The sequence below is a fragment of the Phalacrocorax aristotelis genome, chromosome 2 (assembly GCF_949628215.1).
Source record: "Phalacrocorax aristotelis chromosome 2, bGulAri2.1, whole genome shotgun sequence".
Taxonomy (NCBI): Eukaryota; Metazoa; Chordata; class Aves; order Suliformes; family Phalacrocoracidae; genus Phalacrocorax; species Phalacrocorax aristotelis.
The window spans coordinates 160,262,923-160,286,454 of NC_134277.1; the positions used below are offsets into that span (position 1 = coordinate 160,262,923).

General features: G+C 38.8%; 1 protein-coding gene across 5 annotated transcripts in view; it reads right to left on the reverse strand.

Annotated features, from left to right (window-relative positions):
* Positions 1-23,532, reverse strand: part of ZFAT (zinc finger and AT-hook domain containing) — a 141,058-nt gene that overhangs the window by 16,278 nt on the left and 101,248 nt on the right. For all 5 annotated transcript variants that reach the window (XM_075085876.1, XM_075085875.1, XM_075085878.1 and 2 more), the window contains 6 exons: positions 19,983-20,132; positions 17,896-18,069; positions 13,375-13,463; positions 10,427-10,565; positions 1,879-1,997; positions 48-174 (listed from right to left, as the gene is read on the reverse strand). In XM_075085876.1, the coding sequence (XP_074941977.1) occupies positions 48-174; positions 1,879-1,997; positions 10,427-10,565; positions 13,375-13,463; positions 17,896-18,069; positions 19,983-20,132 (798 nt within the window). The remainder of the gene's footprint in view (positions 1-47; positions 175-1,878; positions 1,998-10,426; positions 10,566-13,374; positions 13,464-17,895; positions 18,070-19,982; positions 20,133-23,532) is intronic.

The following is a 23,532-nucleotide window of genomic DNA, read 5'->3' on the forward strand; positions in this document are numbered from 1 at the left end:
AGGAAAAAAGATATATTTTGTGTTCCAACCTAAAAAAGGTAACTTACCATTCTCAGGAGTATATCTCAGGTTCTGTAATGCAGCTACGGCAGCTTGAGTGCCTTGAACATCTTCTCCAGCCTCTGTGATATGGAGATACTGAGTGGATGCTTCTTCAGAAACTTCAGCAGTTAACTTGAAGACAAAACCCAACCAAGGCATGACTAATCTCACTCTCATTTTAGCAATTCAGAGAACAATGAAAATTCTGAGTTTGAAGGACTGAGTTTTGGACAACAAATATTGTAACAGGAGTTATAGAAATACTGGGTGAAACAGAATTCAAGAAGAATATTACATGGCAGTTGGGATACCCCAGTTTTCTTCTCAATTCTACTTCAAAAGTTGTTTTAAGCATGCCAAATTTTCTTGACTTCATTTTTGTTGCACCATTATTTTACAACTAGCAACAGACTTCTATTGTATCAGGGTCTAGTAAAGACCTTTTGGGCAATATTAATTTATAATGCATGTCCTTGCCGATCTGGTAAAATGCCTTTGAAGTTTGAAAATGGCATCTTGTTTTAGAAAAATTATCCTTTCCATAACTACGTTTTTCAAGACAAGCTTTATTCTATTCCTGCTGCGAGGAAACGTCTTTATTTATAGCCGTTTCAGCAATGGAGACATGTTTGCATCCTGGGTGTCCTCTTATTTTTTCAGGTTCGGGCATCTACTGTGAGAGTGTGCTGAGAATCGTTTCTGAAATGCATGTGGACACAACACCTTGAAGGACAACGTTTTAAAATGCTTGCCCTGTCTTCTTTGAATACCTGTCCATATAGAACCTACTCTGATATTTCTCAAGGATTTAACATTTTACCTGTGGATACTGAAAACCTGTTCAACAAGAACTGCAGGATGGTTCTTCCAAATGAGGCATCAGATTTGTAATGGGGGCTAGACTGCCTGAAATTTAGCACAACAGTCTTAAACTATGGAGGTCAGCCAACTGCACTTGACTTCTGGCTTCTTCCTCTCATTGAACACAAACAATAGCCCACTCAGGCATTGAAAAAGATTCAGCTTGCCAACTGTAATTTTTTAAATAAAATTGTCTTGATAATTCTGTGGTTTTCCCATAGCTTCTGCCTCTACAGTCAGCTCTGCTCTATAAAAATAACAGTTCTCATTTTAAAACAAATAGCTACACATATGGCAGCAGAGAAAAAGTGTGAAAAGCTGAGCCTTCTCAGGGTATCTGCCCTACCATACCCCAAACTGAGAAAATTCAGGTTGTTGGTTTAGTTTTATCTAACCCAGCTTCTTAGGTCTAACTTAGCTTTTCTTATGGTCCAATCTTAGCAATACTGTGATTGCCTATATACTTTGGATTGAAGCTGGAAACACAGAACAGATGACAGAAGACTTACTTATAACGGCACCATTTTCTCAGCTGATCAATTTACAAAATCAGTTTTCTAGATTCTAACCTTTTGTGGACCAAGACATAAGCTCCCTTCATTAATTCAATATAAGCGTGCAGCTTTGCACAGCTTGCGGTTAACACCAGTGAATATTTAGCATATAACAAAATGCACTAAGTTTTCCAATTTCACTTTTTTTTTTACTAAAACTTTCACCCTTTCTGCTGCAAATAGAGGATTAGAGCCCTAAGATGCAGAAATAAGCCCTTACAAAGTTGTTAATCCTACCAGATATTAAAGCAGTCACGCTTAAGTGTCATAGCAATGTATGCATTCAAAAGGGACATGAGATCACCTGACCTCCTGATTTTATATAAAGTCAAGAAAACGTTTTTGAATACTTCTTATGCTTACTTTTCTCCCTAGAATTTTTTAAAATCTTAGGGGCAAAGCCATGGCAAGTTTCCTTTACCTCCCACTTGGTCTCCCCATCATGTTCCACTAGCTTCATTCCATGCTTGTTTTTAAGATGTCTGTTGAACTCCCATTTTGTACCATAGACAAAGCTGCAAACAGGACACTTAATGCCACCTATAAGGAAACACAAATAAACCCTTGAGTTATTTTCATATAAATTCTTTTTCAAGGCAGTAAGGACCCATTTGATTTGACCCCTTTTCAACCAAGCCACATAACTGTAATTTAGCCATGCGTCCAACATAAAAAAAGGGGGGGGGGAATAAAGTAGTTGAACACTTACAGTGCTTAAAGGGAAATTTTGGATAATGGTAAGGGAAGGAGTCTGGAACAACTCATATATCTGGGAAGGCATAGCAATCCCACTCCCTGCCTGCGCGCTTCCCTTTGGTGGATGTGAAGCTGCAGGAATGCTGTTCCCGTCTCTCCCCACCTCTAAACCTCTGTCCCTGGGGAACTCCTACCACAGAGCAGTTAGAAAGAAAGAGCAGGAACAGACAACTATTTGCATTAGCCTCAGATACAGCATCATTTCTGCAATTAGGTCCCCATAATTAGTATTGGTTTCCCCTCTCAGTAGCTAGATGTTAAGGGAGATAGCCAAACTATAACAGAGAGAACGTAAGCTGCAAAATAAATAACAACTTAGCTACCGGGTGAGAACTTGTGCTTGCTTTGCTAACAAACACCATTCTAGAAGTGGTATGCATGTTAGACATCAGAGAGGGGAAAGTTTTTTCAGGGAATGACAAGTTAGACCAACCTCACCCCATTTTTTTCCTGGCCACAAGAAATACTGCAAACCGAGGGGATGCTTCAGCCTGCGCAGAATCATCCCCACAGTCATGATTCTGGTTGAAATTCACGTTTAGCAGCACCTGTGAAGACTTGTTGTAGTTTCCAATTGAGGTTTTTTGCAAGTCTGAGGGTGTCTATGAACGATGTTCTGCTTTAGGCCCACCAAAAACAAAGCCTAGCATGTTTTAAGTAATTCTAAGCTAATGCTTTTGCCCTGTAAATACTCCTTTATTTCAAATCATAGAGTACCTTAGGAACTAGTTTTAATGCCTGCTCCATTACATATCATTGCAGCTTCAACTGTAAACTGTCCAAAAATCTACAAGATGGGTCTCTGACAAGCTTCAGCCTTAAATACCAGTTCCCTGTTGCCTTACAAAGCCCTGGTGTGCTGGCCTTCAGGTCACAATACAGCACCATAGTGCACTCTACTCTTTTCAGTAAGTGCTTGGATTTTTTTTAAGTGCTTATAAACAACACTGAAGTCTTAATATTTAACATACCGAGTAGTGACACCCTTTAACAATTTTTTTAAAAAATATATCTTCTCTGAGACAGCTGTTCTAGTTTTCTCAAGATTCAAACAAACATTATTAAGTTTTTTGGCACAATATGGCCACTGTGCCAACCAGAAGAGTTAGCAATGTAATGTCATCTTCACCCAACTATCTTTGCTTTTGAGAGTTTCTACTTTTTATGTTAACATCTAAAAATGCAAACCTACATTTTCTGACTATCTTCAAAATGATGCATAGAATGAATTTAGCACAATGTTCACTGTCTGAGGATGCACCATTACAGGTAAAAAACTAAGCGTGACAAAATCATAAGCATCCAATTTTCTACACTAGATTAAACAGCTTTCACTTCTTTTTCTTACAAAAGTAATTTGGTCAAATGTCAGATCTCAGTTGCTTGTAATTATGCAAATAAGTAGTTCTCTTTCCCCCCCCCCATTGTGTAAAGCGGAACAGAAATAATCTGCGTGTGATATATTGTTGCATTAGGTGACCAGAACTCGCTCTGACATACCTAACGGCTGGGGGAGGGCGTTATGCCCCTTTAGGAACTATGCCACCAGATGGCTGTCTCCACATTATCATGGCAAATGATGACTCTTACCCATCATGTTCAAATGCCTCAAATATACCCCCATAAGATGGTTATAAGCCAAGTTCTCATTGCACATAGTCTTTTTTGAATAAGGTGATTAGAACAAGCATTCTGTTTTACAGTAATGGAAACCTACCATATGGTATTCTACCAGGTGAATAGAAATAAACTTTTTATTTTGATAAAACAAAATACAACTACACTCTAGGGTAGGGTCTTTCACTGATGCATTATCCCTCTACAATTTCCCCTTTTTGCTCTCAATATATTTTAAGTCTTCACCATTATAGCAGATGCTCAATACTCCATCTCTATACAAAACTGAAATAGTTTTCCTATCAAGGAGCTTAACACTCAACACCTCACAAAAGCAAAATACCTTCATTCAGATTAGGACAAAGATATTATCAGTTACATAAATTGAAATTAAATATTCATTTCACAGCGATCTGTAGTATTAGGAAAAAACCACTGTCGTGAAAGACAGGACACTTTTCTGCATTGGTTTGATACTGAAACTATTATAACAATACACCAGATAAATTAAAGCTGTAACTTTTGGCATTATAACTTTAACTAAAGAACAAATAATGGAAGCATAGAATTAAGCTGGTAATATATAACTCCACATCAGTGACTTGGTATGAAAGCTCAGGAAAATTAATTTCCAGATTATTCTTTGAGCAAATTGGTAAGACACAGAGGAAGTCAATGAATTACACACCTTACCTACTTTCAATACCAAACCTGATGTTTGCAACAAAATAATGCACACAAATATTATACAGCTCCACAACTTTTTTCCATGATTTCTGCCAATCACACCATTGACATGTGCTCTGCAAATTATTTATTTATTGGCCTAAAATCTCCGTAAGACAACTATTATTTGATGTTAAAAGAAAACATGTGATGATAGTGGTATAAGAGAACACAGAGGCCACAACTGGATCATCGCACATACACTGCACAAGTTGCTGCACACACACAAATACAAAATTCATCTCCCAGAGAGTGCAGAAACACGTACACAAAGCAATGGATGGCAGGGAATACCAGTGAAGAGAAAAGAAACAATTTCAGGAAAAATTTTATGTGTCTTGTCCAGCACAAAGCAAATGAAACTAAAAAAGGAAGCTATCAAATGAGCAAGTAGGCAGGGTCTCACAGAAAAACTAATAGGTAATGCATATATAATAGTCTTGTCCCCTATGCAGAATACATCCAATTCTTATTGTATTTATTTTCCTTTATTACTTTAAAACACTAAAATAAATGTCAGATCATAGACTTCCATTTAAACAAACAAACCACCCCAAAGCCCCAAAACCCCAAGCATTTCTCTGATCCTGGCTGATCCCAATTTCTAATATAAGCCCCAAAATTAAATCCTGCTGTCCGTCCCTCAAAATGGAGTTGCTCAAATGAGTATGTTCCCTCTCCCATTCTATGAATCATTCATTTATTTATAATCTCATTCTAGGAATCTTGAGTAGAGTCCAGCAGTCTATATTCATATAAATATTTCCAGTTAAGATTATTTGCAATGTCTGCAATGCAGTCAAAAACCAGTTGAGAGTAGAGACGAAAAGATGAGCAAGTGTGAGGCAATTCACTCTGGGCTCAGTGGGTAACTTAGAACAAGCAGAATACAACGGAAATAGATATAGACAGCTTTTATTAGACATTAAGCTTTGTTAGTTTCCCTTCTCACTTTTTTCCCAAACCCTTTCACTTGCTGGTTCTCCCACCTTTTCCTTTTTGTCTACATTCCTTTAATATCAAAGGACTTGTTTAATATCAGTCGGAAGGGTCTTCTTCCCCTATATAGATACATGAATAATTTTCCAAAATTGCTTTTCAGACCTATGAATATGGTAAGTGGAAACTTGATAGAGGCTAGTCAGGCAACAAGTTGCAATTGCGAGTGCAAGCAGGTCAGAAACACATACCCTGTCATACTGCATAAGTTTTCCACAATGATCTGTGTGTGCTGTGTGACCCAGATACAAAAGATCATCTCATTCCAAAATCAGGAAAATTTTTATTAACTTCAGTAGGACTCACATTTATCAACTCCAAATGCAAATCCTAATTAACTCAAGTCTCCCACAAGGAGCAGGTTTTTTCCCTAGTAAGATGCCAAGGCACTGAGAAAAACTGACATTTCTACAGTATGGTAAGAAATCTGCAGGTCTTGTGTTTTTATTTTGAGCCCACGTGTAAGATCCAAGGGATGCAACATAGAGCAGCAAATGGAGCTGGCAAAGGAGGTTGCATGTGGGAAAAGTGCACCTTCTAACATAGCTTTCTTCATGGCAGAGTCCTGATAAAAGGCACTGACCTCACAGCCACTGCACGGATTTGAAGCCCCTTTACTGCTCTAAAACTCCACACAGCAGGTGAACACATAGAAAGCAGGCACAGCACTTGTGGGCACAAGGAATATAAATGCTGTATAAGGAAGGGAAGAGAAAGAAGGATGCAGAGATGGAAAGAACAGAATAGAATATTTCAGCTGGAAGGGACCTACAATGATCATCTAGTCCAACTGCCTGACCACTTCAGGGCTGACCAAAAGTTAAAGCATGTTATTAAGGGCATTGTCCAAACGCCTCTTAAACACTGTCAGGCTTGGGGCATTGACCACCTCCCTAGGAAGCCTGTTGCAGTGTTTGGCCACCCTCTTGGTAAAGAAATGCTTCCTAACGTCTAGCCTAAACCTCCCCTGCTATCCCTGGTATCACTGGATACCAGGGAGGAGAGATCAGCACCTCCCTCCCCGGCTCCCCTCCTCAGGAAGTGTAGAGAGCAATGAGGCGGCCCCTTGGCCTCCTTTTCTCCAAACTAGACAAGGCCAAAGTCCTTACCCGCTCCTCACAGGACATGCCTTCCAGCCCTGTCACCAGCCTTGCTGCCCTCCTCTGTACACATTCAAGGACCTTTACGTGCTTCTTAAATTGTGGGGCCCAGAGCTGCACGCAGTACTCCGGGTGAGGCTGCGCCAGCGCTGAACACAGCGGGATGGTCACCTCTCGACCGGCTGGTGATACTGTTTGATGCACCCCAGGATGCGGTTTGCCCTCTTGGCTGCCAGGGCACACTGCTGACTCCTACGGAGCCTGCTGTCGACCAGCACCCCCAGATCCCTTCCTGCAGGGCTGCCCTCCAGCCACTGCTCTCCCAGTTTAGACTTGTGCCCGGCATTACGCCGTCACAGGGGCAGAATCCAGCATTTGGACTTGGTATATTTCATCCCATTAATCATTGCCCAATGCTCCCATGTGGTGGACAAAGCTCGTCCACCACAACACAAATTACAGGCTGTTCTCTCTCATCTCACTCTAATGTCTTCATTATAAAACTACTGCATTCTCAACAACTTTACAGGCTTTTTGTTTCAGAAGTGCATTTATCTGGATCCCAAAGGGGAAGGAAAACTTAACTAGCATATGATTTATTTTATTTGTTCAAAAAGCTATAAATATGATCCTTAATTTCATATTAACAGAATTTAATCTCAGGTACCTCTTCTAAGACTGATTATGGACAAATAATGCCTCACAGTGCTCAGATATTTAAAAAGTTAAACAAAGCTCCCCATAGTGCACAATTCTGCCTTCACCAGCATGACTACATGATCATAGAACCATTATGGACGGAAAAGACCTCTAGGATCAATCAAATACAACTGTCAACCCAACACCACCATGACTCCTAAACCATGTCCCCAAGTGCCACATCTATGTGTTTTCTGAACACCTCCAGGGATGGTGACTCTAACCACCTCCCTGGGTAGCCTGTGCCAATGCCTGACCACTCTTTCTGTAAAGAAATTTTCCCTAATATCCAATCTAAACCTCCCCTGACGCAGCTTGAGGCTGTTTCCTCTCATCCTATCACTTGTTACTTGGGAGAAGAGACCAACACCCACCTCACTACAGCCTCCTTTCAGGTTGTTGTAGAGCACGATAAGGTCTCCCCTCAGCCTCCTCTTCTCCAGGCTAAACAACCCCAGCTCCCTCAGCCGCTCCTCAGAAGACTTGTTCTCTAGACCCTTCACCAGATTCGTTGCCCTTCTCTGGACACGCTCCAGCAACTCCATGTCCTTCTTGTAGTGAGGGGCCCAAAACTGAACACAGTATTTGAGGTGCGGCCTCACCAGTGCTGAGCACGGGCATGATCACTGCCCTGCTCCTGCTGGCCACACTATTCCTGATACCAGCCGGATGCTGTTGGCCTTCTTGGTCACCTGGGCACACTCCTGGCTCATGTTCAGCTGGCTGTTGACCAGCATCCCCCGGTCCTTTTTCTCTGGGCAGCTTTCCAGCCACTCTTCCCCAAGCCTGTAGCGTTGCATGGGGTTGTTGTGACCCAAGTGCAGGACCCGGCACTTGGCCTTGTTGAACCTCATACAATTGGCCTTGGCCCATTAATCCCAGCTGTCCAGGTCCCTCTGCAGAGCCTTCCTGCCCTCAGGCAGATCAACACTCTTGCCCAACTTGGTGTTGTCTGCAAATTTTCTGAGGGTCCACTCGATCCCCTCATCCAGATCATTGATAAAGATACTAAACAGAGCTGGCCCCAACACTGAGCCCTGGGAACACCACTCGTGACTGGCCACCAACCGGATTTAGCTCTGTTCACAAGTCTCTAGGCTCAGCCATCCAGCCAGTTTTTTACCCAGCCAAGAGCACACCTGTCTTAGCCATGAGCTGCCAGCTTCTCTAGAATGCTGTGGGAGACAGTGTTAATAGGCTTCAAGTACTGACAAAGCATATATGACCTCTTTAAACTGCAAGTTCCCCAACAACTTTCACTGTCTGTGAAAATAATAATAAAATTCTACTATACATTCCTACCCTGAAATTTGTATACAAAGATCTACTTTTTAAATTATTCCTGGTTGTTTGACAAAAAGGAAACAAAGAAATGCCATATAAAAATAACACAGGCTCAAACTCCTTAATGTAGTATACATTTCTCCATTATAGTGCAAACATCAAGATCTCAGACTTTGAGTGCCTTTCTGTGTGTCATGATTTCAGTATTATTTTATCATGGATTAATGCCTTTAATAGATAAACGTTCTGTGTTACATGAATAATTTGGAAATACTATTTAGAAATAATGTCATCTTAGAAGAATTATATTTAATTCATTATCTAATACAACAACATTTTGGTCTCTATTCTTCTGCAGCAAAACCAGAAATTTTGAATATCCCAAAAGATATTATAATAAGACTGGTAGTTTCAATCAAAAAAAAAAAAAAGGAAAGAAAAAAAGAAAACACTTTCTAACAGTATCAGAAACACAGGAAGGAACTCAACTCTGCCAACCATTAAAATATTTTCAACACAATTTAATATTTAATTTGGCTTTCCCCTCTTCTTCCCTACTTCCCCCCACACAAGGCACTAGCAATGAAGGAGCTTTGCACCAAAAAAGGTATCTGACTGTGTACTGAATTGTTTGCTTTGGTTCGCTTGCCCGGTGTGCAACAGCAAAGCTACTCAGGGGAGTCAGACAGCCTGTACATGTTCCCTTTGCTAGCACCCAGACACTGCAGGGAATGAGTTGCTATTTGTGATACCTGTATCAAGCAGGAATAAGGCATCTAGTGACAGTGACCATCTTTTCAGAAGGATACAGGACTTCATCTGGGATGAAATTTATAAACGAAACAGCCAGGAATATCACTTTTTATGCTACTATATAAATATGGCAAAACCTACTACAATCTGATTTTCTCTCCCCCCTGGCATTCCATTAGCTCTGACACTTAATCTTGAATTTTTGATCCTCCCCAAAACCCTTTTTGCCTTTACTTAGTTTATCTGTGACAACAATTTCTCTAATTGACCAGGTGTATATATCTAATTAGTTTTATTTATCTTTGTGTGGTAGGACTATAAGTTTTACACAGACAGCAGTAACAAGCAGTTGTTCTAGGCAGAACGAGATATTTAGGCCTCTACCACAGAAACGTGACGTAGAGAAATGCAGGCCTAGTATGACAGCCCTGAGAAGTAGAGACCCGGGATGTGGCACAGGGGAAGGCAGGCATGGAGCGATAAGAAGGACTACACAAGCTTCGCACTGAAGAACCCACAGCTATAAACAACTCAGAAATGATCAGTTAAAAATACGCAAATCCAGAGCTGGATAAAACTGGTTTTAAGGACAACAAAAATAGTGCTTAACATACATGAAGAGCACCATAAACAGTAAATTTGGATTTAAACTGCAGCTACAGACCAATGAAAAAGAAAAGCGTAAATATGTGTAAGCAAACATGTAACAACGGCCCCAATTTTTTGATTCCTTTCAACATATAGTGACACTTCCCTTACAAAAGGAAAAAAACAAATGAAAATGATAAATATGTGCAATAATGAATAGCACAAGCAAGGTAAATCAAAACTTTGGTTCATCCACCCTTAGAAACCAAGAACAAAGGACACTGAATGAAGGATAAAAGGTGGCCATTTCAGAATTACCAAAAAGTAGTAATGATTTATCACTTAATGCCCAATAAACTAAGGAACAATATCATACAAAAGTTTACCTTTACACCAAGTTTGCTTCAGCAAAAACAAACAAACAAGTCTTATATGGTGGAGATGTACCTTGTTGAATAAGGGCTTCTGCTGCAGGCTCCCCAGAACCTACATTTACATACTCTTCATTAGGATGCTTTCTGTTGTAATGCCTCTTCAGGGAACCAGATATGTTGCAGGAATAGTGGCAATGTGCACAACGGAAAGGCTAGGGGCAAAAAGGAAAACGTTAGAATGTACTTCCTGACCTCTTCAGGATACAGGTCTAGGCTGCAATGTTTTCACTCTGAGAAACCACGTTCATTTCTGGTTTAGGCATCTTCCAGGGAGACCGGCCCAAATTCAATATAAATGGAGGTTGTAACTAACTGTTACATAAAATTTGGTACTTTTTATCATGTGCAAGACACCAGGTATTCTCAACATTGTAAGATTATTACCTACTTTTCATAATTCAGTAAACTGTGTTTTCATAATTGATGATCACAGGTCTGACCACGTGGAGACTTTCTACTACAAGGGAATAACTCAGCTGTTGCAAGCTTTGGTCTGAAAAGGCGTAGTAAGAGAGCTAAAGTAACTGGAGGTACAATATGATTGTACAGACACCCTAATTTAACAGATAACCATATGTGACAGGGTTGATGTCTTCCCTTTCCCTTCCTTCTCTCTCCGACATGCTCCCAACTGCTCCCCTTTCACTGGCACTCGCATTCATCTGACCATTTGGTGACTTACGTTTTGGGAACTAAATTAATTAATTTTTAAGAACACACGACTCCCTTCAACTGACAGGGAGAGACATTTCTAAAGAAAAAAGTTTAGGAAAACAAGCATTTGTGCCTAAAGTTAGCCTTTGAGAATAACCCGACTGAAGTATGTCACAGATCTCAGGAAGCTTGGCACAACCACCAGGGTCCTGGAAAAGAACGCAGGCACTGACCAAAGTCCTGGGGGAAAAGTCAAGTACCTCAGAATGGGATGCAAAGTGTTTCATTCACAGCAACCAGGCCCACCTAAAGCTAGTCAGCAGAAAATGGTTGGTACAGAAACATTTATTAAGAAGCTGAATTTAAAGCAGGGCAATGTCTGCAGTCAGGGTCCACTGACCAGTACATTCCTGTAAGCTTGTTACTTATGACCTTCCTTCAGACTCCAAACAGCGAAAATAAGGAAGAAAAGTGGTGTTCAGATCCCCTTAACCTTGCAGTTCAGAGGGTACTCCAACGTTCAGCAATTTGATTTTTCAGAAAGGGGTACCAACTATCCTTTTCGTTTGCTGAAACGGTCTTTTTTTCAAGGAAATAATCCAGACAGACTGCTGTGTTCTTGTACCACTCTCTACATACAGAATCACAGAATCACAGAACAGCAGGGGTTGGAAGGGACCTCTGGAGATCATCTTGTCCAACCCCGCTGCTTGAGCAGGGACACCCAGAGCAGGGGGCACAGGAACGCGCGTCCAGGTGGGGTTTGAATGTCTCCAGGGAAGGGACCCCACAGCCTCCCTGGGCAGCCTGTGCTGCTGCTCTGGCACCCGCACAGGGAAGGGTTTTTTTCTTATATTCAGGTGGAACTTCCTCTGTTCCAACTTGTGCATGTCTTGTATGTTATCTGCTGTCGGATAGCAGGATTGCAAATTCATGGGACTTGGAAATCTGATGAATAAAATTATTATTAAGTTGTTTAACTACTGACATTCCTCCGAGTTTGAATGCATGCAAACGGCTGTCCCAGAAGGAGGCAACGTGTTATGAACAGTCAGTTTTTGAACTCCTTTTTACAAATACTCCTGATCGACCTATTTTAGTGTTTTGCAGTTCTCTTGATAATGCCTTGAATAGCCACACTTATATGCAGGCTGACAGAGGACTGAAAAGAGGTGCCAAGTCAACAGTTCTGATCCCGAGGTCAGAACCAGCTACATTCCAAGAACTGCATTATGAGTACACTCAGCCCGTTAGCCATTAAAGAAGGAAAATGATGCATTTTCATTTACAAAAAATCCTTTTAAAAAGATACATCCACAGCAAAACTACATACTTAAGAAAGAAAAATTATTTGTGCAAAATGTATCAACTCTTTAGACGACTTGCTTCATTTTCTTATATGCCTTGTCTTCCAAAATTTAAACCATGAATCAAAAGACTGTCTTCCTTTCTGCTTTATGGAGGTACATAGCATTGGTACTTATTAAGAAAGGCTGAAGTGTACTCTTTATAGAAGCAAAATGACTTGTTAGATAATGGAAGATGTTGTATATGAAAATAGTATGATGTTTTCAGAAAAAATATGCTCACTGCCAAGATAAAGTGCTACATTAAAATGGACATTTTCATACATACAAAATACTGGATTTTTCTGGAAAACGAAAGGATGTAATTTCTATTTCCTGAATATAACATTTCAAAATTCATTACATCAAGATGTATCATGCTGAGAACCAATGTGAAATTTAGGAATAAAACCATACTACAATTTATTAAAATAAACCATATCTCTAATCTAAACACTTCATAGAACCATTAACAATCTTCAAAACCCTTTCCAAGACATGTTTCAGATAAATGGGGTATTTTAAAATTAATTCTCTTCAATTTTCTTCAAGTATATGAACTCATCTGTAGTACATTAGACTGGCAAACTTTCAGAGAAAATTAAGGTGGGCAATGAACACTGATGTATGGGATTTGATTTCCTACTTCCCCAGAACATTTTAAGGTATATAACAGATTAATTCTCTCAGGGACTGACAGTCAAAAAATCCAATCATGTTTGTTTTATATTGCAACATACGTGTATTTTTGGCAAGTAAAGAAACTAATTACAAATTGTCCATGAACGAAAGGCCCCATCTCAAAAGACTGAATATAAAGTCAAAATTCCTGAAATATTAAAATGTTAAGATGCCATAATTCTCACCAAACAGGAAAACATGTCAGATTTAAAACCGTTGTCTGAAGTTCGATGTATTTTGAAATGACTTATCAGTAAACATGATTTCTATGCTTTCTTACCTTGAAAGAGACGTGTTGTTCCATATGACGTAGGAGCTGTGGTTTTTGGGCAGCTGTATAGTCACACACTGTACATTTAAACTGCTTTCCTGAAATGAGAGCAGAAAACGGAATAACATTTTTCAATTTAAGTTCAGAAAACTACCAATTATAATTCCTCATAAAGACAATTTCCAAAATGCTAACAATGAATGAAAACAGAAGTCTGGCACTTGCTCTGCAAAATTTTGGTTAAATAGAGCTAAGAGCAGAGTAAGGATGAAAAAAGGCTCGAGTGGCATCTTTAAATTATAAGCATTAAACAGCCTAGATGCTCCTGGGACAGTCAGTTGGGAAAGAAGAAAAAGAATCGTTATAATGCAGCCTAAGTGGAAGAAGGAAATCACAATTTGCAAAGCAGATCTGGAAACACTTAACATACAGATGATTGGTCACGTTCACATGTTTTTACCTACTTCTGTCCCAAGCACTGGATTCTTATGATTCAAATACATTTAAATTTTCTTGGGTTTTCCACTCCAAGTTTTCTTGATATATTTCTGGTAGGGTATGACATGACTGATGATTTTTACCACAAGATTTGGTTATGTGTTTAGCACTACTCTTCCAGTACTGACTCAAACTATCATAAAAGGGCTTTCTATACTGGCTTAACCATGGATATAGGGAGAAATAAAATATGCTATAGACAAAAATAAGGTTAGAATGGCAAACAATACAGAGGTTTTTTGTTTCGACCGTTCACTTCTGCAAGTTGCTTTATCAACGTCAGACTGAATGATGCCTGCTTGCCTCGTTCATCATGACATTTTGTCTTTTCTCATTGGAATCTCTGCAGTCACCTTGAGACTCCCATACGGTCACACAAGGCAAGAGAAAGCATGTACCGGAACGAGTTCACACTTTAGATGTGGTGACTTACACGCTAGTGGCTACCAAACACTAGGGATAATGAGTAGGTTCTGCAACCTGTTTTTGGAGAGTGCTGATTCATATTTCTTTCTTTTAATTGGGCACAAATTACCTCACAATGCATGGAGTTAAAGTAACTGTTGGACTTCTCCTCTTCTGCATCAACTGTTTCAAAGACCATAGAGTGGACCAGCATAAACATCGCTCTCTCAGGTACCAACCTAAGAAGTCTTTGGAAGATTTGAGACAGTCTCTGTCTCTTGAGTACTTGGCAAGCTTAAAGTCTGCATTGTAAGCAGGTCTTTTACAGATACAGTCACATAAAGTCAATGCCATTTATATTGCATTGACAAGATTATATCTGAATTTTCTTTACATGTCTGTGAATGTCTTTACATGCCTTTCTAGTCAGGCATCAATACTGCAGGTACGAACCCTCCAACCTGAAACAGCAACAATAAAGCTGAAGAACAGGAACTGGAATTTCAAGTAATGAAAGCTGATGCTCAGAACATTCAGTCTAAAATAAAGTCAATATTTTTAAGAGAGGGCATGATTAATAACTATGACACTTTGCTTAGAAATCAAATGGATGCCCTGTCATATGAAGTCTTTGAATCAAGTCTGCTTAGCCCTTCCTAAAAAGATATACTCAACTTCAGCAGAAATGTGATGCAAAATTATTAGATTAAGTTACGCCTGTACTCTGCAAGAGATTGGACTTCGTGATCCTAAGATCATTAGTCCGAGTCCTTAAGACAAGATGGTCAGATTTTGTCATGATACATTTTTAGGATTCTCTAATGGGAATGAATTCTCTCTGACATTTTTGAGAAATATCTGTTGCTGTTTGTGGCTTTGCAAAAGGTAAAACTCCCAAACATATTACCATTCTATAGGTTTCTCTTACTTTCCCGACAAAGCATTCTCTCTCCCAAATCTTTTTTTTCCTTATGATTTAAAATAACACAGTTTCCTTCCTTCTATACTCTGAGTTTCATACTCCCTTTCTCCATATTTCATCTTTAAAATTCTATCAGTCCTGCTACCTCCAGCCAAATTACAAGGTGTATTAAATACAGAAGGACATCATTCCTGTATTAAATGCCCATGGATGGCAAACTGTATTTGACTGGCGTGGAATAAGTACGTGCTAAAAACTGCTCCAAAGGCAGAAAAAAAGCAGAAGGAAGGATGGAAAAGAATCATGCAGAATATCCTGTATTATCCTGAAAAGACCAGGTTTCTTTAGATTCTGGATATTGCTTTAAAAAGTTACAAGCATTTTATACTGAGTGTGAAAGTTTCCATAAAACAGCTAAGAAAAACCTTAAGACAATTTCTGGTATCCAATTAAAATAATGAAAACCAGGTTTCCTGGTTTATTTCTCATCACTAACAGTAATGCACCTGGACTACTACAGAATTGTTTTCTATCATGCCATTCTTGAGAAGTCTGTCTTCTGAAGAAGAATAAAGCAGACAGAAAACTGCTTTATATTCCACTGGTTAAAGTGCCCTTGCAGGGCAAATATTTGAACAAAAACTGCCTGGATTCGTGAGTCAGGGAGACAAGACTCATAAAGAGCGAAACATCTTTCAAATTCATTTATTTGTGAAATAACTGAAGAACGCTAGATGTGTGCTAGTAAGAACTTTTGAAGTGCTGCCACTATAGGAAGGGACACTGGCAGCGAGAAACTGTCAGCATTCAAGAGGCTGAGAGTCCCTTGACAAATCATATACTACATTCCTGGTGACCGACGTTATCTTATTTTTCACAAGCGTTTGAAATGCATGAAGAGTTTACTGGGGTGGACTTAGTGAGGAAAATTCCTTAAGACTCCACAGACGGAGAGATTCTGTTTCCACTGGAGCCAACGGCAAAGGGCATTTTCCAAAGGTACAGGGAATTTCCTGGACGCTTTTGGAAGTGTAAAAAGCACAGCAAAAGAACCTAAGTCTTGGGTTCATTTCTATCAGTCAAAAAGGGAGGTGCATCAAAAAGGAACATGCAGTCACCTCAGTTATTGCAGAACATGATGAGAGTCTGAAGCCAGCTAAAAAAGCCTCCTGGTAATAAGACTGCCTCTAGAGCCAAGGTTTCTGTCTGACCTAGCAGTAAATGATAAAAGAATATAGTTCCTTGCATGCAATTAAATGTTTAAAACTAACTTCACACCTTTAAACCAAATCAAGACAAGGCTTGCTTCTGCACGACTACAGTGCCATTCTTAACAGTGCCAAATTTCAACTCAGCCTCAGATAAATTGCAACAATTACTTACACATGTATATATTTTATTCAAGAATTAGAGCTAACTCACAGGTAAAAACCAATTCAACTTTCATTGCTGAATTCCACTATTTGGACATGCCAGATGGTGAAAACAAAACAGAATGGTTTTGAAATGAAACCCCATGCAGGGATTTTCTAACAGCAACATAGAAAGAACCTTTTTTTTTTTTTTCTTTATAGTCTAATTGTGTTCCAAATTTCTTTTTCATTCAAATACAACCTGCCTCCTTCCCCCAGCCAGGAATCAGCTGAGGATCACTTTTGGAAAGTAAAATTGTGATTCTTGCATATGAAGTTTAGATGTATGTGCAGCAACTGCTTGTGATTGACCAAATTACTTCAAAATATTGGAAAGTACTTTTTCAATAATGAGGGATTTACTAACTCATGGTGATACTACAGCAATTTTGGTAATACTACAGTAACAATATGCGTCCTATAATATGTATCATATCAATGTAAAAGGGATCACCTCTTTCACTTATACACATGGATATAAGCATACATATAACAAATAACTATCTTTGACTCAAAGACTTCACATATATTCTGAAGCTGTAACAAAGCCTTGTGCGCTTTCTATGAAAGGGCAATGCTAATGAATATGCAAATCTAAAAAACTGGTTTAAATGAAATGGTCAGTAAAGAGTGGAACGAGGTTTCACAAGGTTGCATGATGCGAACCCTGTTGCAAAGATCAAGTCACTAAGTCATAACAAAGGTCTGTACAACTTACCCTGCTAAACCATTTACTTCAGTTTGATAATCACATAAAAATAAATTATTGCTGTATCCCAAAACTTACTATAGAAGATATTTTTCTGGATTTGCATCTTTTTTTCTGTTATCATCACAGAAATATTAAAATTACAGAGCAAACGCATGTGCTGCATGTGTGCCTGTAGAGAACACACGCTCAGGCTTGCCACTGCCTGAGGAGACCTGGGGACACAGAGCTGCAGCAGCCTTGCCTCTACTGGGCTACTCCTAACAATATTCTCACAGAAGAAAGTAATAAGAGACTTAACCACAGAACTATCTGTATTTCCAAATTTCTATTGGGATCGCATAAACGGTTATGAAGCCAACACAAAATTTCAGAAAAATCAAATATTCCAGAGACAGCTGTCTGTCACAGAAATTATTTTTGCAAAGTTTTGAATTATTTCACAAACACTGTCTCCTGAAAATGAACAAAATTTGTAAGTAGCACTTAGTGTTCAACTGAAAAATGCCTGTTAATAAGGTCCTATAGTACAGGCAGTATTTATCACCCTAAAATAAACTTGGATTTAATAAACATGCACTTACCATCAGCAGTATGAAGGAGTTTATGGCTCTTCAAAGTGCCTTTTGATTTGAACTTTTTCCCACACATATCACAAAGGTGCGTCTTCTCAGTGCTGTGACGATTCATATGGGCTTTCAAGTTACTCTTGCTGCGAGTGGCATACTCACAGAGAGAACATTTGAAGGGTTTGACACCTGAAAATCAAAAAATATACTATGAAGCAAACAAGCTGCACCTTTTGATGAGAGGGTGGACATCTGTTTGAAAGAAATATCAGATCATGTGAGCAACATGGACAATGAGGTCAACATTTCGACATTTGGATTTCTACATTTAAGAAATTTCATCTGTAGCTTCTGTGTAAATGATACTGAGCTCTTGACAGCATCATTTAACTTACTAAGAAAAGGAGGGGTTCTTTTAGAATTAAATACTTCCCTATTGAAGGCAGGTACTGAGTTTAACCAAACAAATATTAATACTTCGGTCTTGGTGTGTCCATCCTTCATTTAAGATAGAATCCAGACTGCCTAAGCTGATGCCTAGCTGGTGTACATATTAAATCTCCCTCTAAAAGTCTTCAGATAACTATCAGTCTCTATTTACTACAATAAAGAATGAAGAAACCTGTTTTAAGGAGGATTGGTTCATTAGGTACTTAATATGTAAGCTGGAGTTAAATGTGCAAAGCTGTGTTTTATTGTTAATTAGTATCAGATTTGCTAATGGCTCACGCGGTAGTACTTTTTTTCCCCCCTCATCCTCAGTAACATGCAAGCACTTACAATTTCACTTCTTTAAAACGGTCTAAAGCATGTAATAGACACACAGTATGTCATCTAGCGGAAAGTCTACAAGAACAAAGTAAATCTTTCAAAGCAAAGTTCAATAAATCTGAACTGGCAGAGTAGTTCAACAGTTTCATGAGGCTCTGGCAGTTTTAGATTGATACTCATGACCTTAAAACTAGATTTACAAGCATGAGGAATTATTGTCTACTTTAAGCAGACTCGATTGCATGCTTTGATTTGGGAATAAATTCCTATTCACCTCCTTCTCCTGCTAGTTAGGTGAGATCGGGTCCAAGCTTGCCTGGAAGAATAAACAAACTGTATCTGTGCAATACAAAAATAATTGCTCTAAGCCTACAATTTTACATTACCTAAACTCCTTAATGGAGTAAAGGCCACTGGAGACAAACACTACTATCGTACACGGGCAGGTAAGCTCATAGTTAAAGCATTCAAACAAATATCCAGTACTAGTATAAATGTCTGAATTATCTGCATGGGGACAAACACTTTGGAACCAAAATATCAGTTTGAGAGTACCAAATCCCATTATCCCCTTTATGCAGAGGGATGGCTAAAGAATGCAAAATAATGCTCAAACACCATAGGCTATCTGTTCCACAGATTACTAACTGACTAAAGAGCGTACAAGTGGTCTTCCACCTGTTATAAAAATAGAAGACTGGAGAAACACAAGACTTTACTGGGCATATATTTTAAGTTCAAGATATTTTTAACCTATGTGTTGCCGTATTACTGGAATTCCTCCCTAAAAAGTCATAGATATGATCAGCATTATCTTACGGGTTTTTCATCACCGTGTCAGCTGGCTGCCATGCTCAGCATGATTTAATTAAAATACACCCAGAATGTATATGTATACATCAAAGCAACTGGATTTCAATTTTTTTATTAATAGATTTCCAGACCAAGTATTTTTGGACAAATGTGAAAGAGCAGCAGTTATTCATGGGAAGATAAAGAAAATTACTTGCTTTAAGAGACTGAGCATGTATTTAATTCACTCCTCTTTACTCACATTTATTATAGAATACTGTATAGATGTTTATGAATGAGTTTTGGAAAAAACTGAATTAGAAACTTATTAATTTTATAAAACTTTTAAGTTGTCTATTCATGTTATAAGAGTGCAGTTCCATAAGTGATCCTCAATCTATTAAACTAACTATTTAAACTCTATGGTAGGTTATTTGATTCAGGTATAGCAATAAATTTTAAGTCCTTTTTATGTCACCAAAGCTTGTGTGGAATATAAGACTGATTATATGCCCAAAAGCTTAAAACCAGAGTTTTACCTTCATGAGCCCAAATATGACGTTGAAGGTCTGATCCATTCTTCATAAAATAAAAATCACAGTAGGGACATTTCACAGCCCGTTTTCCAATAAGTCCTTTCAGCTGAACTCTTCTGCCAAGAATCTCAGAAATAGTAGTCATTGAAACCTCTGAGAGAAATGTAAAAGATAATAAAAACCAGAAAGACATGAGGGAATTTGTTCTATAAGTAATATTGAAGAGCTAGATCCAGATTCACTCCAACTTTTTAAAAGCTCTGCTTCCCCTACTGCCACTCAGATAAGACCTCAGCAAAGAACACAAGGGCCTTTTTCCCTTTAGGGCTTCTACGATGTTCTGTCCTTTCTCTCCTGATCTGTGGACTCAGTGTCCCTAACTTTCTGGTTAAAAAAAAAAACAAAAACAAAAACATTTTAAATATAAAAATCTTGGGTGTGCCACTAGCTTAGAAATAATTTTCTAACTATGAACTTCCCCAATAAGCTAGTTTGGTGCTTTTCTCTTCAATATTTTCACAAGACTTTATTCAAGATTTCATCCCAGCTTCCAGATGCCAAGGATCTGAAGACAATCCATTTCAGCCACATCTTATCTTTCTGATCAATCTTATCATAAGAACTATTGATAATCAGCAACTTTAAAGGAAAAAACAGACTCACAGAATAAATGTGACTGGAAGGGACCTCTAAGGTCACCAGCTCCAAGCAGGGCCAACTTTGGAGTTCCACCTTCAAAGTTACATCAGGTTGCTCAAGGTCATATTCAGTCCTGTTCTGGACATATCCAAGGATGGAGATTCTACAATTTCTCTTGGCCTATTCTGGTGTTTGACCACCCCATAGTCAAAATTATTTTCCTGGTTTCTGATCAGAATCTCCTTGCAGCAGCTTCATGTCCCTTCACTGCACAGTTCCAAGAAGATACTGGTTCTGTCCTCTTTTTGATCTCCTGTTAGATAGTGGAGGACAGCAACTAAGATTCCTCCCCTAGCCTTCACTTACTCAGGCTAAACACACTTGACTCTCTACATTTTTCCATCATACAATCTAATGTTTTAGTTGTCACAGTGAAAAAGCTCAGAATAATGAAGTTTTAATTTAAGCGTCCCAAACACACATAATGAAAACATTGCCAAATGGTTTTAAAACCCAAATCCAATTACTCAATCATTTCAGATTAATAAAATGCTAAATATCACAACTCGATGAAAGTACAGGACTTGTGCAATATAAACATTAAGACATGAGAGCTGACGACTTATGCTCAAAATCTTACAAAATTTGAAAGTTACAGTCTAAACTTAGATTTTTACCAAATATGAACTGTCATACCTAGTCTCCTGATGATTGGTCCCAGAATGGTATCAAAAATCCTGCCTGAATTCATACACACAAGGAAAACAACCTCAAAAGGGAAAGGTAAAAGCTCATGAACTGAGCAGAGATATATTCTGAAGTACCCGAGAAAGAAAAATACAGGCACAAGTCTGAACCCTCATCTGCCTTCTATGGCTTAGATCCTTCTTTCATGACTGCAGGCTAGTATGTCTGCTCAGTAGGGAACTGTGAAAGCTGATGCCTCTCAGGACTATTAACAAATATAATATTAAATCAGACAGTGCACAAAAAGGTAGATAATTCTGAGAGCTGGGACCAGAATGCAGGATGACTCCTTCACTGCTGAGTACCCAAATCATTTGGCAATAAAGCCAAGCTCTCTTATCTCTTTGGTTTGAAACACTGCTCTACCAAAGCCTACAGAGATTTTTGTCCCACTGCCTTCATGGGACCAGAATTCAACTCCTATTCTCTGCAAACCTAGAAGAGGAAGGAATACTGTTTTACTATTTTATTTCATACTTTCTACTTGATGAAATAGAAGAGACAAAAGAAGGGTCATGCTGAATGATATTAAGAAAGGAAGGAGAAAGGAGCTCCAAAAATAGCAGTTTAATGATAAATATGAAAGTGTTTCAGTTTAAATTAATTTTTGATATGTCGTTTTAAAATTCAATTCCTTTTAACAGTATCCGTTTTTCCTTTCATCTTTATTCTTTTCCATTTACATTCTTAAAAACAATTGCACTCATTCCACTGCATTACTTCATAGCTTATGTCATCACACCGCTCACATTTATTTGGCTTGTAATTAAGTATGTTGTATGAATAAAGGATTTCCTCCTGATTACAAGGACAGCATGCACAGGAAAAAGATTTGTGCATTAATTCTCTTCCATATATTGAAACGGTGTTGCTGCATAACTACTGCATAGGTATATCTTAGATGTAGTATTTCTTTAGTACCATGGAGATATACCTAATAAATCTGGTATTTTCCTTCCAAGTTCTATTCGCCTGCGATGTATGAATTAAAAATGAGGACACAAAATAACAGGCTGTGCACGTTTTCTTTTTTAGCCTTACCTCTACTGTAACCCAGAGCTTAAAAGAACCCACTTTCCTGGATCAAAAAATTTACACTATACTTCTAAAGGGATTCAAATACCAAATGAATTGTTCAAAAGTATTTAAATGCATGAGTTTACTGCATCAGGGCTCCAGAGTTAACTGGTATTTCTGGACCCCAGACACAGCAAACACTAATAATTCAGCAGTCAATGGACCAACAGCAACCTGTAGGGACACAGTATATAACATACTGCTAGTTCACAGATCACATTATTTAGGGAGGCCTCCTATACTCCCTGGCTGAGACAGCACAAAGGCTTTACAGGCACAGCTCCTGAGATTCAATTTCTATGCTTCCTGGGTGACATACCTCCTGACTACAGTATAGCACAGAAGCCTTTCCTCATCTCAATTTGCTGCATCAGACATGTCCCCTGATGTATGACAAGCCCTCCAACCACACTGTTGTAGAGTGGTCTGCAAATAAAGAGGTTTGGTAACTAAAGAGCTGAAGTGGGAGTTACTCTGAAATTAAAGTGAAGGAAACTGTTTAAAACACGGGTCTAGCACTATCTAGTGGCAGTAGGAAGACAAGAAACTACTGCTTTACCCACTATGTTTTATTTCTGAAAAAGACAAGTTATATAATTTTAACTAGATTTATTCCTCCCCAAGCTCAGTTTAAGCATGGCCAGTATTTTCTTTCTTAATATCAAATTATGTCAGGTGATAAGTTACAAGTTACACTGTAGGTAAGTTTAATTAAAATATGTTGGCCAATGCGATCAACTCTCCTTCAGCCACAACAGCAGTGGGCCTTTCTAGCCACATAACCCAGATGCTGAGGAGGAAAGTATGGACACACCAATGAGTGAGATTTAAAGCAGTCCCTGCACCAGTCACTTGAGCACTTCGGCACTGAATTCCAAAGATTTGAGAAAGGATTGTTTTCTCAGGCACAGCACATTGACTTACCGCATTCATTTTATGTCGTGCTTGCACTGATAAACCAGGGCACTAGAATGCACAGTATAGACAGAGTTTGAATGAACTGCAGTATTTAGCTTGGATCCAGCCAGGCTTGTCGGCTGCAGTTTAATACTGGCCATACTATATCACAACTTGTTCTAGTATGAGCCTT